Below are 22,872 nucleotides of genomic sequence, written 5' to 3'. Positions count from 1 at the left end.
CTTACCCTGGATTTAGAGCGAAGCTTAATATTTCCTACATTTATCTAAAATCTCTTTGATCTTTTGAATTTATCAGAACGATCTTTCAAAATCGTCTTAAATATGCAGGAAATGTGTGCCACTCAGTGGAGTAAACAGTAGTTATCATATAATCACAACTTGCGATATATATTACATATGGTCCAATTTCTATCGAAAAATAAATCAATAAAAATGGGGCATTTATTCAATAAATTTGGTACAAATTTCCATCGTCGATGTGTTTTTCTATAGAATTAATGATGACTCGCATTAATTAATCCATCAATCACTCAATCGGCACACATATGCAGATGTAAGGTAACGGAATCTGCCGAGGTTTGCCGATTGCTGTTTCCTAAGAATTTATCACAACTTTCGATATCTTCGTTTATTTCCGTAATCCCGAAAGCAACCGAGAATGACAATATTGTAGGGCACCACACGCTGGTATGTAAATATATAAACGTGCCATGTTTCAAGCTAATTAACATGTCATTAAATTGCGCGCGGCATCGCAGATGAAACGTTTGGAGTCGGGTCGTAGTAGTTCCTGTCAATATAATACTTCCATGTTTAAACATACGAAAGAATATGATTTGAAGCGCCTCGTGGACTATGGTCATATATAAGCACGTGCTCTCGCTAAATTTTCATTCCACGAGTACTTTTCAAGATTGCACAAGAATAGAAATGTAACGGCATTTATTTAATTATAAAATCAACTGCTGTTCAGTTTGCTCGATGTCCCGACCGTGCAAGGGCTGTATAGCCAGTCAAGGTCGTTAAAAACTTCCATTTGTTGTTGCTCGATGTTATTGTACATACATGTATATAGCCGTCTTTAAATTTGATATTATAAATTGACACTTATATCACACCTGTTATTAAGTAATGGAACGCCCAATTATTACAAATATATTGCATTTACAACTGCTGCCCAAATTACTACGGGTTATTATACACTTCTAGCTGTCTTAAGATGCGTACTTATATACACATTTATAATTGTATATATATTTCAAGTACGGAACAGTTGTTAAATTAACGATTTTATCTATATGCAACCGAGGCATCAATGTAATCTGTTTTATAAAAGAGGGACGAAAGATACCAAAGGGACAGTCAAACTCATAAATCTAAAATAAACTGACAACGCCATGGCTAAAAATGAAAAAGACAAACAGACAAACAATAGTACACATGACACAACATAGAAAAATAAAAAAATAAACAACACGAACCCCACGAAAAACTAGGGGTGATCGCAGGTGCTCCGGAAGGGTAAGCAGATCCTTATAAATTAGAAAATCTTTATATATTTATAAACATTATACTAATATTTATTTCATTTATAAAATGCCTAGGAGAAGGAATGAATATCGTCGGAGATAACGGCCCAGATTCAACGACGTTAGGGTTCAACAACCTGCTCCTCATGAAGAACCTGCACCTGAAGAGGAACCCGTCCCTGATGTTGTTGTCCAAGTGGTCAACAGAGGTAGACGTGGAAATCGAAGGCGTGCTGCGCCAGAGCACAAGCAAGCATATCAACCTGTGGAGCCCATTAATCAGCTTCCACATCAGAAACAGCTGAAAACTACGGCAGTTCAGGCTGGACCGGGTAATACTTTTAATAATACTGGTCCCTTGTTAATGCCATGTGCTAATGAAGTTAATATAATTGTTTCTCAAATAATAAAAGAAAACAAATTGGAATTTTGAATATGTTGATTTTGGTAATCTGCTCAAACAAAATAGTCAATATTATAGCAATGTGGATCAGAAACAAAGTGTTACTGTTGAAAATGGAATGCTTGTCATTCCCAATAAACCTCCAAAGGTCAATACTATATATAACATTGATTTATGGACTGAAGCTTTTGCAATTTTTTTTTAAATACTTCTTCAAAAGCATGCTAGCTTAGCACAAGACTTGTTTACGTACATGTCAATCATAAGAGATTCTATATCAGATCCTTTTGAGAGAGTTTACCAGTATGATAGACAATTTAGATTACGTGTATCACTAAATCACTCCAAGTCTTGGTCTGAGATTGATGGCTTTCTTTGGTTGAAATTCATTGCAAAGGGATCGCAAGGTACACCTAATCCAGTAATCTATCAGGCTAACTTACAAAAACGATTTTAACTTTCCCAGACAGTTAGTCGGGTGAACAAAGCCTATGTCATTTGTTCTATGGACGGAACCGTTGAACAAGGATGGTGTACTTGTATGGCAGGGCAAGGGCTATCCTGTAGTCATGTAGGTGCAGTGCTTTGGAAGGTTGAACATGCAGTCAGGAATAACATGACTGGTGCTATCTCTACATATGACAATGCCATATGGAATAGAGGTACCAAGAGAAACATTGAGCCAAGGCCTTTGTCAAACATAGTGTTTAAAAAACCAAAACAGGGTGAACATTTACTTGAAGATTTAAATGTAAATGCTCCAGGTGTTCGTGACACACCAATGTATTATTCTTCCCAAGAACTTAGAACAGCTGTAGAACAGTCTCCCCTTCTCCCCTTGTTCAATCTAAAAGGAACAACAATTAATAAAAGTTTCGTCAGCAAAACAGACGCTAAAGAGAACATTCCTAAAGACCATGTTGAACTTGATTCATTAAGTTCTTGTCAAAGGTGCTCATCCTTATATTCTAAATATCTTGCTGTCAGCTTGGCCCGTACTGTAAAATTACAAACTGACACTATTAACCAGTAATTAAGTGTTCTGTGGAAAGACGCAAGAAAAATTCGAATAACTGCAAGCAGCGAAAGCAAAGTTCCGATTAAGGAAACCACAGACTGTACAAACTTTATTCGTGAACATCTTCATCCAAAGTTTGTAGGTAATAAATTTACAAAGCACGACCAAGAAGGTGAAACTGCAGCTAAGGAGTATTTATTGACAAATGGATACCGTGTCGTTGAAAAGGGAACATACTTATTATCAGAAGAGAACTGGCTATCTGCAAGTCCGGATGGCATTTTAAATGACGACACATGGCTGGAAATTAAAAGTCCTGTACCTTCTGCCAAGTGGACAACATTGAATGAACTATTCACAGGTCAAAAATATGATGTTCATATGAATAACAATGGTATTTTAGTTTTAAAAGTGAAAGGGAATCGAGGATTTTTTATGCAAATTCAGTTAACTATGTTTTGCACTGGACTAAGAAAATGTAAACTTTTAATTTGGCTAAATCCTGATGAATTTCCGTTCATTGAAGTAGTTATCAAAGGTACCAGGATTATATTTTAGTACGCCAGACGCGCGTTTCGTCTACATAAGACTCATCAGTGACGCTCATATCAAAATATTTATAAAGCCAAACAAGTACGAAGTTGAAGAGCATTGAAGGTCCAACATTTCAAAAAACTGTGCCAATTACGGCTGAAGTACCATATGATGAACAATATGTATGTGAGCATGTTGTTAGACTGCGCACATTTTATTTCAAGAAAATGATGAATATTATTGTTGATGAAATTGAAGATGATAGATTAGTTTTTAGCAAAGTATTTATAAAATTTATGCGATTGTGATATCATACACATTTCATTAGGATTATAATATTTAAACTCATTTAGTATTTTCATCATGTTTACTTATCAAGTAGAACATTAATACCAAGTTCTTTTCTTCATTTTGCTTGAATTATATATATATACAAACAAGAAGATGTGGTATGATTGCCAAAGAGACAACTGTCCACAAGAGACCAAAATGACACAGATATCAACAACTATAGGTCACCGTACGGCCTTCAACAATGAGCAAAGCCCATACCGCATAGTCAGCTATAAAATGTCCCGATATGACAATGTAAACCAATTCAAACGAGAAAACTAACGGCCTTCTTTATATATAAAACAAAAATGAACGAAAAACAAATATGTAACACATAAACAAACAACAACCACTTAATTACAGGCTCCTGACTTGGGACAGGCACATGTACATACATAAATAATGTAAATGTATAATGTAGATACAACCTTCATATTTATTACATGTATCATACTATGATTGTATATTATTTAAAAAATCCTCACAATTAAAACAGATGTATGAACCTCCTCAAAGTGTTCTTGTTGCCAATATAATCATGAAATTAGAAATTAGTTAGTGCATTCATTCTTGTCATGTCAAATTTCAATATTAAATATACATGTATGTATCTTAAAATTGAACACTTAAAAAATCAATAATATTTTTGAAATAAATAAAAACATTAATTAATATCTGATTTTAAAGTAGTCAAGTTTCTAATGTGAACTACCCCGAATAAACACAACTAAAGATACCAATCAAGCTACATGTTTCATCCCGATATGCACGAAGTATTTGCCACTGGACGTTAAGCAACCAACCAACAATCAATTAATCAACTAAACACTAGTCAATTCATTGTATCATAAATTCTTGAACAATGCATCTTCTAAGTGGATAGATGCCTATTCTTCCATTTGTCTTCATACAAGTTGCAATTTTAAAATCATGGCGTTTTGTTTCTCCATTGATAATTGAGCATGTACGAATATACATGTAGATCAATAATGTTTATCTTGGAGATCAAATGATACACAATGTTTACGCAGTGTTGATATTTAAAATGGATTGATGTCGGAAGTATTAGTTTATACAACTAAGTAACATTTTATTATGCCATGTTATGCCATAAATATCTTAGGTGTCTTGTGGTGAGAATATTGTAGTTGAAATTTTATCTTTTAGTAATTGGCTCATTATTATTATCCACACAGTGGTTGTTTTATTTGGTACATATTACACAGTACACACATGTATGCATCTTTAAAAAAATGTTTGGTACACTAGTCATTTGTAGTACATGTTACGTTGTATATGATATGCAAGTACCGAAAAGTTTTAAAACAAAATACAAAGACAAAAATATCTACAAAAATGTATACACAAAAAACAAAACAATACAATTACATTTTTTAATTAAACAAATTCATATTTACTAGAAAATTATTTACGGACGGTACAACATTGGTTTTGATATAATTCATTCAGTGTCTTCCTCGGTACATGTATCTCGAATGAGATCTTATTTTAAATTCACAAGTGCAGAACAAACAATAAGAATGTCGCCAAAAAGTTTTAGTGAAGACACAGGTACTGTACCACTCAAGATTTTAAACACTTTCAGTCGCCTGATTGCTCTTTCTACGTAGATTCTTACACGTGCAATCCTTCGTGTAGAAGTGACATCATCAGTACTCAATTGTGGCTTACCCTTAGTAAAGGACGTAATATTAAGTTTAACCCTTCGGGGGAAAAGTAAATCCTCTATTGTAAAGCCTCTATCGGTCATTATTTCATCACCAGGTAACAGATAATCAAGGAAACCATTTTTTTCAACAAGAAATTTGTCACTTGCACGTCCACCAAAACGCTTTTGATATAAACATTATTTGTCCATGAGGAGATATCCCTACCATGTACTTAGTCGTATTGTGAGATTTATAGTTGCTATATGTCTCGCCCCGACTTTTCAAATTAGTAGGTCTTTGGATAAAAAAATTATGTCTCAGCACAATCTATTATGGACGTTGTTCGATGGTAGTTTTCTCTGAAAGATTCTGAGCAGCAGTCTCTTAATGTTTCCCTTGGAAGCCAAATTATAAGAGCTTTTAACTTATCTGCCAACAATGGGATCCAAGAGTTGAACATTTTGCACGCTAGGCTATCAGAATTTCCAAACCTACGGCCTAGATCTTGAAATATCAAGGTAAGTTTTAACCTTATTAAAACTAACATTATTTGATCGGCAATATCGAGTTGAAAGCTGAAAGTGTTAAACTGGGACATACACTCGACCAAAGTGAAAAAAAAACTTCCTTAGTCACACCAGTATAAAGTAATGAGTCACTATCAGTCACAATATGTCGGGTAGCTGACATAGTACCTACATCTAATTTTATTTGCACTACTTTCTCCTCGGTTAATGTAAGGTTTGTTTGGGAAAATTTATCCTGTAAGTCATGTAAGTCAGTCCATGCGTGTGCATATGAATGGTCGTTGTGCAGTACAAAGTCAGTTTCTTCATATTGTGTTGACGCACATGATAAAGTCAGGTTGACAACGTAAAAACTACAGACGGCTTCGGGTCAGTTCCTTCAAGACTTAAATCCAGTTCTTCAAAGTCTGAAATGTCATCATCACAGTCAATCAATTTACGTTTTTTAACATTTGAATCATGTTTATGAGTTTTGCACCGGCCAGGTGTAACTTTCCTTTCATAACCCATTTTAAGTTTTGGAAATGGATTTCTTTCCGTCGGCAATCCATCTAGAAAATGTTCCAAGCAAACGAAAACTTTTTTCGGCAAAGTTTTTATATTAATTGCATTCGTCTATTCTGCTCTAATTTAACCATCCGACGGCATTAGATGAAATTTATATGGAATTAAACATGCACAGTCTTCGTGAAATTGTCGGTGTATTTCACACATTGATTCTTTCCATGAATTTAATTTTCGACGGTTATTACAGCAACCATTGACTGCACAAGAACTTCCACCACCTTTTTTTTATATTTTTTTCCCACTATCCATTTATTAGTTAAAGAAAAAACGGATTAAAACAAATGAAAACAGCAGATCGATAATGTTGGTATTGATGCAACGTCACAACGTGCGTTATTTCACTACTGCTATGGCTGACGTACCACGTGACGTAGTAATGGCAGCGCACATGTTTTTGACGTCAGACCTTGATAAATGTGTATATAGGATGGATATCAAATTTTGATCTTGAACTATATACAGATAGTGCTGGTGGATTAGGTAAAGGGTGTGCTGCTTACTTAATGGTGAATGGACTTTTCTCGATTGGCCTAAAGAATGGAATAGTTCAGAAATATTTAAAGATATAACATATCTTGAAATCATTCCAATAGCACTTGCAATATTTTTGTGGTTTGTTCAATTTTACAAGAAAAACATACTTTTTCACATTGATAATCTGGCAGTAGTGAATATTTTAAACAAAAATTCAAGCAAATCTGAATGAGTTATGTCCATTTTGAGAATAAATGTTTACTGTTCACTAATTGTTAATTTTCAGTTTAAAGCTGTTCATATTTTGTCAAAGGACAATGCAATTGCTGATGCATTATCTCGTGCAAATTTTCAGCGACGTCAAGTACCATTAGCCAACGATCGTCCACATCCAATTCCAGTGGAGTTCTGGAACCTTTTAAGGCGAAGTCAGACTTTTACAGCACTCTGTTTCTTCAAATACAACGAATGTGTATGAAAATGCAATCTGTTCATTTAATAAATTTCGGACCAGTTTTCAAATAGAGGAAAGTTGGCCACCACCTGTTGATCACCTAATTAACTACGTTGCATATCTTTCAAAAAACGGTTATTCCTTCACCACTGCAAAAACATATCTATCAGGAATTAATCATAAGTTGAAAATTAATAATTGGAATGATTATAGCAAATCATTCATTTTGGAAAAAAATGTATAAAGGTATGCAGCGTTTGGGTAAAAGAGTTGATTCAAGAAAACCTATTACTGTTGATGTATTGAAACGGATTATATTAATTCTTCATCATGTTTGTAAGTCAATTAATGAGACAACACTGTTTAGGGCAGCATTTGCCTTAGCCATTTTTTTTATTTATGAGAATTGGAGAAATCACATATGTTAACAAAAATGCTGATAATCATGTTTTAAAAACATCTGATATTAAATTTAATGGTATTGATTCTGAAGTTTTTGTTACAATAATGTCTTCAAAGACGGATCAAGTTGGTTGTTCAACAACTTTAATATTGTCTTCAAATGATAATGATAACGAACTGTGTGTTGTCAAAATGTTAAAAGATTACTTACAGTTACGTCCAGATTCTCAAGGCCAACTTTTTTGTCATCTTAATCATAATAAATTGACTCGTTTTCAGTTTTTAGCTGTTTTAAGGTCTGCTTTAAGTTTTATTAGTTTGAATCCTGAGGAGTTTAATACGCATTCATTCCGGATAGGGGCTGCAACCTTGGAAGGCAAAACGGATGAAGAAATACAAACCCTGGGGAGATGGAATTCTAATTCTTTTAAATCATATATAAGGCTAAGTCGTTTGGTAAATTAAATAAATTTAATTGTTTTCAGGCATTTTTGTGGTTTGGATTATTTGACCCTCCTTGGTTGCCAAAGCCTCATCACATAGTCAAATAAGACCTTTGGGAAATGATTTGGGGTTGCATAAATAAAGGCAACAGTAGTATACCGCTGTTCAAAACTCATAAATCCATGGACAAAAAACAAAATCGGGGTAACAAACTAAAACTGCGGGGAAACGCATTAAATATAAGAGGAGAACAACGACACAACATTAAAATGTAACACACACAGAAACGGACTACAAGTTAGGCTACAAGTTGATGTGGGTAGGAATGTCCGGTATATCAGTATATAACGTTGTTCCAAATGTAGAGAATTTGATACTTTATTGCGGTTTACCAGATAATGTTTTGCTTCACTATGGTGGCAATGATATTGGACTTGTTAACTGTGCAAAACTTCTATTTGATATTAAATTTATGATAGATATAGTTGTACGTATGGTGAATGGAGGTAAACTTATTTTTTCAAGCATTTTACCAAGGTTGAAATGGAGATATTTAAATGATTTCAAAGCAATGAATGCAACCAGGAAATGTATAAATAGGGGAGTTAAATCACATTTAAATAAAACTGGGGGTTACACTATAACTCATTCTGATTTTGAAGACAAACATCAATCTTTATTTAGTCATGATGGCGTCCTTTTGTCGTTTATTGGCAATGCTTCAAAACTGCTTTAGAACAATTTTATTATACACCAAATAATTCTGTTTATCCAATGCATGAATGATATTGTTTGTTTATTTTGTTGTATGTTGAAAAGAATAACAACTAGTTGATTATATTGTCATTGAATTTATGCTGCTTTAATTGTCATGGCGGATTTAGCATTTGATTCTAAAATGCCAATTTTGGTAGTGATTTATTCAAATATCGTTCATTAAGCTCCCGTCCTGTTTGTCCTACATATTGTATACCACATTTGGCTTTGTTCATGTAACCATATAAATGAGGCTTTGGGTTTTTCATGTTATGTCACAGATAAAGGAAAGCGAAAAAGATCGCCGTTATCTGTTGACCTTAAAGTATTATCAGAAGATAATCTAGAACAGGTTTGTCATTTTCTGGCATTCCACGGAAATATTTGTGGATATCCACGTGCATTTTTATTGAATAATCTGGCTGCAGCAGCATTGCCAACTTTAACACAATTATAAAAACTGCTAAATTTAGATGGGAATTTCGATTGACGGTGGTTGAATTAATATTTGGAATAAGGTTTTTAGAGCACGTGAATATCCTAGAAGGATTGGTGTTTAGTGTTTTCTTACCATTTCGTAAATTCATGATTATTTAAAGGGTTATGAGAAGATAAAATGAGGCCGAAAGTCATTATGACCTTTTCAAACTGGACCAGATTACTAATTTATCTTAACGTAAAATTACTATAAACTGTTTAGACATGTAATTTCCATTCCACATGACTATATTATGCATTAAATATAAGGAAATCGAATAGAAAAGTGTATGAATCAAATGTAAAACACCGTCCGCATTAGGGACTATATTCAACGAAAGAAGGACGATAACTGCGTCCCGGACCTATTAAAAGGCTAATAGAGGAAAATATAAGAACTCTTAGTAAAACCATAGACAGGATAAAAAATACAGTATAAGAAATAGATCATTAATCATGATAATAGAATAAGTGGACAGCTCTCTCACAAGCAAAAAACCCATAACTGTAAAAATGCTGTTATGGATCTGCCCAGCAGCTAGAAATTGTTATGCATTTACTGTTGGTTTCCCTTCAGTGACCAATTGTCATCAAGTTTTAACTTGTTGGCCAGTTTGTTGATGCTGGTTGTTTGTTGGTTTATATTGTTGAATAAATGCCATGACAAATAATCATTTCAAAAATTTCAAATTTCAATTGTTTGTTTGTTGTTAATATTATTCTTGCGAAAGAATGGAGCATAACAAATCTGCAGTTGTATATTCATTGCGCACATTGAATGTGCAATAACGTCCTAAAAACAGCCATGCAACTTTATCAAGACTGAACGCACAAATATAATCGGAAATTAGTAAATAATCATCTTTGAAGGACAACTACTTCTTTAATCATTCATCCAATTGTTTCGATCATACCAGTATTTTTGAATATCCTATATATTTTTATGGAATACTATTAAGGATGTCAACAGTATTTCAAAAACTAGAGTATAGTCAAACGTTTGCTTTTGGAGGATTTATGGACTGCCAACGTGACATTCAAACAATCAGTTTCTTGTTAATTGCTTCTAACTTTTGAAATACTAGTTTTTCTTCATACCACCACTTTTGAAATTTATTAGAGAACACTGGTAAATCATTGTTCAACTACGTTTCATATGTTTCACGCTTGTGCTAAATTTTTATTGAATATGCCTCCATAATATTGCATTTAAACAAACTAACGAAGATTTGAATTATAGTCTAGTGATGGGCTTCACAGTTGAGCAATTTTCCAAGATTTTAACTTTTGGCTTCTTTGTCTTTATGAACTTTTTTGTCTTTATTCCCCATGGCGTTGTCAGATTTGCTTGACTTTTGAGTTTTAAAATGTCACCTTGATTACTTTCACCTTTGTTTTAGATATTTTCATCAGATTTTATAATTTCGAATATTTTGTTCCATGCGACTGTTAAAATCAAAGTAATAAAACAACTCTTCCCTGGAATAATTGACATGGCAATTGTCTTAATGAGAGAAACGTGGTAACATATTAAGCTTTAGACTCTCTTGTGAATCTCAGTGAATGGTTAAATGCATGTGAATGGTTAATGCATTAGCGACTTCTATCATCAGGGTCAATGTCGTGACAGCTAATATAGCCGCCATGTCTTAGATATCCATATATGATGAATGAAAAGTCATATCACAAAAATACTGAACTTAGAGGAAAATCAATTCGGAAAGTCCATAATCACATGGCAAAATCAAATAACAAAACGCATCAAAAACGAATGGACAAGAACTGTCATATTCCTGACTTTGTACAGGCATTTTCAAATGTAGAAAATGGTGGATTAAACCTGGTTTTATAGCGCTAACCCTCTCACTTTGATGACCGTCTCATCAAATTCCGTTATATTTACAATGATGCGTTAACTAAACAGACATAATAAATAAAATAGTCAAAACATGGGAACAGCAGTCATCATCGTATAACAATTTTAAAAGGAACAATTTAACAGAACACAAAACCATCTATCTACAAACACATTCATTGATTTGCGTGTCTGACGTCAGAAAATTACGTCACATATATTTGTCGTTCAATGTACATACAAACAATTTTAAAATTTCACATAGGCAATGTTAGCATACAGGGTTAAAAAATCAAAAGTATTTAAGAATAAATTTCAGAAATAGACCGAGATTTAAAATAGTCCAAAAGTTATATAGAATTTATAAGAATTCACAAATAGGTAATTCCGCTATTAATTATTTTTTTCTGATTATTTTATTTGAAGAAAAAACCGCTTATTTCTGCAAAAATAATTAGGTTTTTTTTCTTGAACTATTGGGTATTAACCAACTTTGTAGACACCATTTATCAAAAATATATCAAAGATGATCAAATAATTGTTAAAAAAAACTAAATGTCAAAGTGGCTTGTCACTTAAATGGCTTTATGATGCCAAGAAATATATCTTTTGCATGATTAAAATTAAATAAATCTTGATTGTTCAAGTATAATGACACATTACCTAAATTTTGATATGATTAATTGTATTAAAAAGTAAATATTTCAAGATATTTCTCTTATATATTCAAACAATTGTCAACAAATTATTTGTGACTTTTTGTCCTGTGACTTTTTGTCCTATTAAATTTGTGACTTTATGTCCTGTGACTTTTTGTCCTGTGACTTTCTGTCTGTTTACCTGTTGTTCAACGTATTTTGTAATTCATAATAGAAATATATCATAATGACATAAAATAGAACAATATCATACTGACGGGATCTTTTAAAGTACAAAGTCACGTTATAAGAACCAAAGAAATACAAAAAGTCGCATATACAAAACACAAAAAATGAAAGACAATACAAATACATTGACGGGATGTATAAGTACCGAGCCACGTTAAACAGATATCACATAAAACAATCCAACAGTAAAAGTAATATAAATAATAGAACAAAGACAAATGAAAGAACAATAAAACAAGTTGTTAAGATGCCGATAAACAACATCAGTACGCAGAATCTATACATCAAGATCATCATGTATTTTTTGTGAAGTTGATATGGAATATTTATCAACAAGGTCTTGGTACCTTCCGATAAACTTTTTTAGAAAAAGGACGAGACGTTCTTTGACATATTCCTAGTTCGTCAACTTTCTACTCAGACACTGAATATGCTACGTATCTAGGCTATCTAAATGACGTTATTATCAAATACCTATCCGACGCCATTTTGGATTATCTAGAAAGCAGAAATTTGTATACGCTATCTAGATATATAAGACAGTAACAATCAAAATCAAGGAGTAAAGAAAGACTCATAAAACCAAAAGACAGTTACATCAACAGTAACAAATTATAAATAAGAAACAACACGAACTCCACTAAAAACCGGGAGTGAAATCAGGTGTATCTAGATATATACAATAACTTTATGCTAGCTATTAGGCCAGTAGTCGACATCCACGTAGCCCTATGTTAAAGGTACACTATTGAATGCAATCCTCGCCTTTCAAATGGTGATTTCGCTGTGATCAAAGAATTTAACTGTTGTTTGATCGGGTTTAAACGTGTATTCATTAAATTATTAATCAGATTATATTGTTACCATAATAAGGGATATTCGAAAATAAGCTCAAAATGATGATTGATAATTATTATGTTCACTATCTCTGGTCCTAGATATTATTGCAGGTCGGTTGGATTTCATATTGTTATAGGTAAAAATCATATAAAACCGTCGTTTTGATATGCATATGAATGAGTTTTTGTGAATCAAAGCAGTTAATCAAATTATGAAACCTTATTTAATTTTCAACTTGCTAGAGAATAATTCATCACATTTGTACTCAAGTTATTGTCCGGAAATCAGATATCTTCGATAGATGACGACCATGATGATGACGACGACGATGCTGACAACGTTAGACTAAAAAAAGCTTTCAAAGATACACATGACCGCTAAGTTCAATTCAAATCTATGCAATTCGTTGACATTTTAAAGAACATTCAATGCTGATAAGAATACTTGACCTTAGTATACGTTATATATTAAAGTAAATAAAATTTTCAAGCATGAAAACAAAAGTAGTTAGTGGGACCCAAGGACATGAAGGCGGGGCATACAAATAATTGAATAGAACTACATACATTGGTGATATCATTCCAATTAGCATTGAAGACCACAGTGTCTAATTTCCCATCGTTCAGGTGAGCCATGTTGTTTCTGTAGTGCTTGATTCTAACCAAATCTGCTGCAGGTGTTGTGTCAATGGCAGAAGGTAAAATATCATATCCACAAAGAGGAGAAATTTTTGTCAAATTTCTGAGTAATGCTGTCATTAAAGTGACATCAAAAGTTTTAGAATCTGGAATATCTACAAATGATAAAACATTATTTAGGTAGGCATTGATATATATTAAAATCTGGAATACCTGGATTGAAAGCAAGAAACAATACAGAAAGTAACAAGACAACAACCGGAATGAGTTGTACAAAAAGAAAACACAACATAATTCTATTTGCATAGTCTTCTGTAATAATTCAAAAGGCAGCGTTTGTTAAATGTACTATAATAAGTCAAATTAAGACATGGTGACGGAAATGTGACCGCCTTAAACTTTATAACAAAGTACAATAACAAAATCACCAAACTTCAATGAAAATTCAAAATGGAAAAACCCTTATCAAATTGCGAAATCAAAAACCCACAAATACAAACGGATGGAAGACAACTGGCATATTCCAAATTTGGAACAGTCATCTGGACGCCAATCTTTGCTCCTTTATTACATAATTCACTAACAAAACAATTATGAAGCTTAGAAATGGAAAATTACTAAATACTAAACTTGTTCAAAGGGTATCTACACGTCTCAATCTTCAAAATCGGTTATCTAAAAATACTACCATCGCTAACATTTTTAACAATAAAAATCGTGGTTACCCTTCTATCGATAAGTGTCCTGCCAAAAAATGACTTACATGTCCCCGTCTTTCCACCAACAATACGGTAAGGTCCACGTTTAATGGTCGCACATTTTCTTTAAATTTTGAAACTGATATAACTTGAAAAACAAACAGTATTATTTATTTACTCACATGAAACAAACCGGGGTGTGGTATTCAGTACGTAGGAGAAACTGGACGATATTTATGTAAACGCACTCAAGAACATCTATATCGTTTTAAGAGACCCAATAAATTCAAAAGTATCATTTACCAACACCTTAAGAAGCACAACCATCCTTTTAATTATTTAGCAGTTCAACCTTTAGAAGTAGTAAATAAGCAGCCTGGTGAATCGCATTCAAAGTTTGTACGATCACGGAAAATAATTGAATTAAATTGGATTAAAAAAATTACAGACAGTTTTCCCTCTCGGTCTAAATGATAATATCATAAGAATTGGTAATATATCTAGAACCAATTCCGTTAACATTTTGGATATAGTTTCTAAAACTGTTCGTAAAAAATGTTCTCACGGTCGTAGAACAAATCGCAATCAAAGAAAATTTCGGGCCAATCATACCAATATTTCGGACCTAATTTCCATTTCAAAAAATAACGGCAGACATTATCTGTTAACAAAACTCTGTTCGTTACCGGTTAATAAGTTTAATAAAATTTTGGAGGATTGCAACACAATTTCATATAGCAGTCCTAAGTATGAAATTGTTCAAATTATTATGGCATATTGTTATTCTAAATTATTTCCCAAAATTGATCGCCCTGAAGATCATAAAAAAACATTTTATTAAAATTAAGTATGTCAATAAAGGCTTTGATTTTGTAAATTTTGCCGGTATATTTAACGACCATTCTGTTAAAGAACAAATTCCTGGATATTTTGACAATACTGAGCTACCTCTTATTTGTTATATTTACAAGAAATCTACCAGGAAATTTGTGTTTAATTATAGTCAATTGTGTAAAGATGTTAATATCAGTGAAAATACACCTACTTCATGTAATTGCAGTAATTCCGGATATATTTATGGACCCATTTCCCATGTTATAACAGGAGATCTTAACATCGTTCAAGACCGAGAGTTAAAATCATTCCTCAGTAAAGGACCTAAATATCGTCCCCCGTCAATTATTAATTGGAATGAGTGTCGTAATATCATCCACGACTCACTCCATACTTACTGTATGAAATGGATAAAACGGGAAAAAGCTGACAAAAAATCTTTGGACTCTTTTTTTAATTCAGTAATGAAGATAGTTGATATACGTATTCAACATTTTAAAGAACATTTTACTATTAACAATAACCACAATAAACCTATTTCTCGTATCAAACATAAACTAAAAGAACTAGTAAAGGAATTTGTTTTTGTCCCGGCCGATAAAGCTGCTAATAATATTATTATTGTTTGACGTAAATTTTACATTGAGGTTCTGAAAAAGGAAATCACCAATTCACCAACATTCCAACTGACTCCATTTTCAGAAAACGAAATCTGTAACAAACATAAACTTTTAGCCACCGCTTTACAAGCAGAGCCAAATACAATGAAAGTCCCTACTATGTATTGGCTTCCGAAGCTACACAAAACCCCTTACAAATATAGATTTATTTCGTCTTCAAGCCATTGTTCAACTACTAAATTTTCTATTCTTCTTACCAGCACACTTGGTACAATTAAAAACCTGATAATAAATTGTTCAAATAAGGCCTTCGAAAATAGTGGAATAAATTACTTTGGGAGTGTCAAGAACTCGTTGGAAGTACTTGATAAATTGCATGCTTATATTGGTGATTTTGATTCTGTTCAAAGTTTTGATTTTTCTACCCTGTATACCAAATTGCCTCACATTCTCATTAAGAAAAAATTCACACACCTAATTAAATGGGCATTCAAAAAGTCAGAATGTGAATATATATGTTCAAACTCTTTTAGTTCATTTTTTAGTAGCAATAAACAAAAAAACTATGTTAATTGGACATGCTTTGATACTATATATGCCCTTGAATTTTTACTAGATAACATTTTTGTTCGCTTTGGGAATTCCGTATATCGTCAGATTATCGGAATTCCAATGGGGACTTACTGTGCACCACTTATTGCGGACCTCTTTTTGTATTGTTATGAGTTACAATTTATGACAAAAATAAGCAAAGACCCATCGAAACAACATCTGATAAACAAATCTAATAATACTTTTAGATATTTGGCTGATATTTTGGCTCTCAATAATGACGACTTCAGTATGTATATTAATGAAATTTATCCTGTTGAACTTACTTTAAATAAAGCTAATACTAACAATGACCACTGCCCTTTTCTCGATCTTGATATCTATATCACTAATGGAAAGCTGAATACTAAAATTTATGATAAAAGGGATGATTTTTCATTTCCTATCGTTAATTATCCGTTTTTAGATGGTGACGTTCCCTTGTCACCATCTTACGGTGTTTATATATCTCAACTTGTACGATTCGCTCGTGTATGCAACAATGTTTTAGATTTTAACGAGAGAAATTTATGTATTACTGAAAAATTATTACACCAGGGTTTTCGATATCACAAACTAGTCTACTGAATTTTATCATCGGTATAAAGACATCATTCGTAAATATAGCTCAACATGCAGACTTCTAATACGTTCAGGTATTTCACATCCAATTTTTTATGGAAATATTCTTTATAAAGCACAAAGGTGTCAGTATTCACCTCAGAAACTTACAAAACCTTTGAATAAAATTAAGAAGGGATATAATTACGATACTGTTGTCAAGTCATTAAATATTGCATATTTTGGAGTTAATATTGAGTCACTGATAAGGTATTTGCATCGGAACTAAACACATTTATTCTAAAAACAGTTGTTGGCATGACACGGGTTAAGTCCTTCTCATATATGTTATGATGGTATGATACTAAACCCCTAACGGGAAGGATTGTGCCTGATGTTCATATGATGAAATCATAATCTTTCAGTCAGTTTAATTGAAGTCTGGAGCTGGCATGTCAGTTAACTGCTAGTAGTCTGTTGTTATTTATGTATTATTGTCATTTTGTTTATTTTCTTTGGTTACATCTTCTGACATCAGACTCGGACTTCTCTTGAACTGAATTTTAATGTGCGTATTGTTATGAGTTTACTTTTCTACATTGGTTAGATGTATAGGGGGAGGGTTGAGATCTCACAAACATGTTTAACCCCGCCGCATTTTTGCGCCTGTCCCAAGTCAGGAGCCTCTGGCCTTTGTTAGTCTTGTATTATTCTAATTTTAGTTTCCTGTGTACAATTTGGAAATTAGTATGACGTTCATTATCACTGGACTAGTATATATTTGTTTAGAGGCCAGCTGAAGGACGCCTCCGGGTGCGGGAATTTCTGGCTACATTGAAGACCTGTTGGTGACCCTCTGCTGTTGTTTTTTATTTGGTCGGGTTGTTGTCTCTTTGACACATTCCCCATTTCCATTCTCAATTCTATTTCCTAATGTAGAAAATGACGAATAACATCTGGTTCCATAGCTACCTTAACCTCTAACTTGTATAACAGTCTATTGAAAGGATTAACAATCTTCATTGATTTCTTATTCACGACCCCGTCAATTTCAGTACTGCTACAGATTGTTTGCATGATATTAATTTGTATAATTTCATCAGTTGACCTCGTAATGTGCATACTTGTTAGAATTGATCAGTTTTTTTTCCAATGCACATTTTATGTTTCCTAATTTCATAATATGTTTTTTTATTTGATGATTAACATTGGAAGAGGTTAGGGAAATATATCTGAGATATTAGGCTCAGCTACTTTGTACTTATTTGGCTTTATAACTTTTTTGATCTGAGCGTAATTAATGAGTCTTATGTAAACGAAACACGCGTCTAACGTATCATATCATAGCCTGGTACCTTTGATAACTATTTACTATTTCTATCTGTTTTTATCGAGAGGAGCATTTGTGCCTGAATCACTTACATAGTGAAATCTGCTTGTAACGACATCTTACTGCTTATTTTAGTTGGTTTTTTTTAGCTGCTGACTTAATTTGTATTTCCCACGCTATTGTAATTATTAAGGGTTACATAAAAAAAAAACCAAGAATGTGCTCAAAGTACACGAATGCCCAACTCGCACTATAATTCTCAATGTTCAATGGACCATGAAATTGGGTAAAAAATAATTTGGCATTAAAATTAGAAAGATCATACCATAGTGAACATGTGTAGTAAGTTTCAAGTTGATTTAACTTCAAATTCATCGAAAACTACCTTGACCAAAAACTTTAACCTGAAACTCGCACTTTCATTTTTTATGTTCAGTTGACCGTGAAATTGGGGTAGAAAGTCTTATACATCGGGCTTTCGTAGGTGGGGCATACAAATGGGAAACAGTTGTAAAAATTGCAATTTAAGATGCAATAATACGGAAAACAGGTTCTCAGAATTCTTAAATTTAAAAATGTTAAGTGAAAATCTACATTTTTAACATTGCTTTGATATTTTAGATTATGCACTCTTAACAAAAAATTTGATATCTATTAGGCGTTCGGTATTTTCGTTATTTTACTTTTGGGGCAATAACTGTTAAAACTGGTTGTTTTGCATTTTAGATATTTCCAGGTCAGGTAAATCATTCAGTGCCAGTCATTTTTTTTAGATATTCAAAATAACAGCCGAAAAGTTATACAGATTGGTCAACTATTCTGTAGCGATAAATTTAAAACAGGCCGATAGGGAAGATTGAGCTTGTCCTGTTAATCATTTTAACCCTACACATATTTTCACTAATTGCTATATTTTTTCTTCTAAAAAATATACCACACACATAGGTAGTCATGTTAGTTAATCCTTCTTGACGAACATCACAAACTTTAAAGTAGATATCCTGAAATGAAGCAGAAGACTTTGGTGCCAATCTATCGAACAGTTTCCGATGAGAAAACTTTTAAGAGCATTTACGGACAGCATACAGCTGATAAGCAAATCAGGAAAAGGTAATCGGTTGACAGACACAACAAGATGTTAACAGCTCACATGTTTGTATAGCACCGTAAGCAAACAAGTCGAAAGTTTCACTGTGACTAGCAATTGAAGTCATATAAAGTAAACCTATAAACAGAACCATTACAGGAATAAAGATTTTGTACAGACAGAATTCTGTCATTGATACAAAAAAAGTTCATTATATACACAAAATTTTCATTTACTCAGTGATTGGTTAATACAGCTTGAGATTGAAGTGACCAATTAAAATCAATACTTTGCACTTACCAGGAGAACGAGTGAACAGTAGGTTCCACTGTAATTCATTTATAACATGTTTCTTTTTCAACTCCATCAGTTTGTTGTGTGCCTTCTTTAAAGACGATTCTAAACATGACGGATGGAATTCAAGATCAAAGAAGGTTCTAGCTGCATGTAGAGATATTCCTGTCAGCAATAAACTCATTCTGACATAGTTTTCCTCCTCTTGAGAAAGAGAAGCCATCTTGTTGAAATTGTTATCGTTTATTACAGAAGTGCAGATTGTTTGAATTACGCAAATTGACAAAGAGCTTTCCAGTATTTCCTGAAAGTATAGCGTATATGTTTATAGGACTTTAACAAAACACGGAACCAATAAGCTTTCTATGTTTTCGTGGATGTCCCTGCATGGTTAGCGTTAATTTTGTAATGAGCATTGTCTCTTCATTCACGATGGGTTTTTTTCCAATGTTTTTATCGTTTTTGTGAAAGGTATATTTGATGAAATTGTTTTTGTAAATCCTTGCTGCAATACAATCTGTCGGCTTTCTGTGATTTGCAATAAGATCCTCCTTTTACCCTAACAGTATCAAAACAATGAATGTAATGTTTTCAAACGTAGTTACCGTACGGTATATATGTTAGCGGCAATAGGTGAAATTAGGCATTAATCTTAAATCATAGGCAATAAGCTAATGCCTAGGCATTAAGTTATTGCCTGAAATTTTCAGGCATTAATTATAAAAAAGAAGATGTGGTATGATTTCCAATGAGACAACTATCCACAAAAGACCAAAATGACACAGACATTAACAACTATAGGTCACCGTACGGCCTTCAACAATTAAGCTTATTTCCTGATATCTTATAATGATTATTCACCCTATTGCCGAACATAATTTTAGGCAATAAGTGAACTCTGGAATTTATGCACATTTGGTGATTTATTCTTGATATAAAGTAGTATTTTTAATTATTTTTCTTATATTACCAGTATGAATATACATTCATTTGACAGATATGCAAATTTAGCAAGTGTAGTTAGTAATTTTAGCAGTTAAAAACAGAATTAACTCATACTTTTTTATGTTTTTGTGGTATTACGAATTTTTAAAAAGATTTAAAAAAAGAAGAAGTGATTGTATCCAATTAAACTAGAGGCTCTTAAGAGCCTATGTCGCTCACCTTGGTATATGTGCATATTAAACAAAGGACACAGATGGATTAATGACAAAATTGTGTTTTTGTGATGGTAATGTGTTTGAAGATCTTACTTTACTTAACATTCTCGCTACTTACAATGATCTCTACCTATAATGAACTTGACCCATTATAGTTACAGAGGAAATTATTTTGTTAAAACTTACAAAAAATTACAAAATTTATGAAAAATTTTAAAATTTGACTGTAAAGGGCAATAACTCCTTAAGGGATTAACTGACAGTTTTGGTCATGTTAACTTATTTGTAGATCTTACATAATTGCTGTTTACAGTTTATCTCTATCTATAATAATATTCAAGATAATAACCAAAAACGGCAAAATGTCCTTAAAAATTACCAATTCATGGGCAGCAACCCAACAAACGGTTGTCCGATTCATTTGAAAATTTCAGGGCTGATAGATTTTGACTTGATAAACAATTAAACCCCCATGTGTGATTTGCTATAAATGCTTTGGTTTCAGAGTTATAAGCCAAAATCTACATTTTACCCCTATGTTCTATTTTTAGCCATTGCATCCACCTTGGTTGATTGGCTGGGTCACCGCACACATCTCTTAAACTAGATACCCCAATGATGATTAAATTTGGCCCAGTAGAGGAGAAGATTTTTGTAAAAGATTACAAAAATTTACGACAAATTGGTAAAAATGACTATAAAGGGCAATAACTCCTTAAGAGGTCAACTGCCCATTTTAGTCATGTTAACTTATTTATAGATCTTTCTTTGCTAAATAGTATTGCTGTTCACAGATTATCTCTATCTATTATAAGCCAAAATCTTAATTCTACCCTTTTGTTCTATTTTTATCCATGGCAGCCATCTTGGTTGGTTGGCCGGGTCACCGGACACATTTTTAAACTAGATTCCCCAATGATGATTGTGGCCAAGTTTGTTTAATTTGGCCCAGTAGTTTCAGAGGAGATTTTTGTCAAAGTTAACGACGACGGACGTCGGTCGCCAAGTGATGAGAAAGACTCACTTGGTCTCTTAGGCCAGGTGAGCTAAAAAGGGGGAGATTCTATAGAATTATTATAATAAAATTGAGAATGGAAATGGGGAATGTGTCAAAGAGACAACAACCCGACCAAATAAAAAACAACAGCAGAAGGTCACAATATTTATTTGAAAATTTGTACAGTTCACTAGTCGAGCTGGTTTGAACAAAAGTAGACAAAATTAAGATATGATGTTTTGCTCACACCATTTTCCAAATTTTTTTTATTGGATAAGTAAATTTTCATTGTTTACAGTTCCACAACTTGTCATAACAAAATGATTTTGACACAAATTTCTAGCAAGTTTTCATGTTTTGATAAATTATTATTTGATGCGTTTTAATATAAATAACATATTTTATAAGTGATTTTATTTCCGGTTTCTTGTGAAGAGTGGTCTCATTGGCAATCATAACACATCTTCTTTTTCATATTTAAAATGAAACTGGGCCCTGTAGTTTTGCATCGGTAAAATTCTATATTTTTCTTTTGCTCATATTCAAACGTATATTAATTGCAGTAATAAGACAAAATAGTTGAAGAACTCAGTATTTATATGAAAGATGCACGAGATTAGCCTCTGAACTTTTAAGTATGAAAAAAAAGTTAAATCACAAAAATACTGAACTTAGAGGAAAATCAATTCGGAAAGTCCATAATCACATGGCAAAATCAAATAACAAAACGCATCAAAAACGAATGGACAAGAACTGTCATATTCCTGACTTGGTACAGGCATTTTCAAATGTAGAAAATGGTGGATTAAACCTGGTTTTATAGCGCTAACCCTCTCACTTTGATGACAGTCTCATCCAATTCCGTTATATTTACATTGATGCGTTAACTAAACAGACACAATAAATAAAATAGTCAGAATATATGAACATCAGTCATCATCGTATAACAATTTTAATAGGAACAATTTAACAGAACAAACAAATATCTATCTACAAACACATTCATTGATTTGTGTGTCTGACGTCAGAAAATTGTATACGTCACATAGATTTGTCGTTCAATGTGCATACAAACAATTTTAAAATTTACCTAGGCAATGTTAGCATATAG

At 32.8% G+C, this 22,872-nt stretch overlaps 1 protein-coding gene across 1 annotated transcript in view; it reads right to left on the bottom strand.

The window, feature by feature from the left end:
* The window catches only part of LOC134709896 (ankyrin-3-like), a 33,094-nt gene extending 13,267 nt beyond the window's left edge, over positions 1 to 19,827 (bottom strand). The window contains exons 1-2 of the mRNA XM_063570023.1: positions 19,611 to 19,827; positions 13,518 to 13,744 (exon numbers count right to left, since the gene is read on the bottom strand). Coding sequence (XP_063426093.1) covers positions 13,518 to 13,744; positions 19,611 to 19,827 — 444 coding nt within the window. The remainder of the gene's footprint in view (positions 1 to 13,517; positions 13,745 to 19,610) is intronic.
* Between the last annotated feature and the right edge of the window lie 3,045 nt (positions 19,828 to 22,872).

Source organism: Mytilus trossulus, chromosome 3 (assembly GCF_036588685.1).
Source record: "Mytilus trossulus isolate FHL-02 chromosome 3, PNRI_Mtr1.1.1.hap1, whole genome shotgun sequence".
In the NCBI taxonomy this organism is placed as follows: domain Eukaryota; kingdom Metazoa; phylum Mollusca; class Bivalvia; order Mytilida; family Mytilidae; genus Mytilus; species Mytilus trossulus.
The sequence above is the reverse complement of the archived record's forward strand: the minus strand, read 5'-3'. Positions and strand labels throughout refer to the sequence as shown.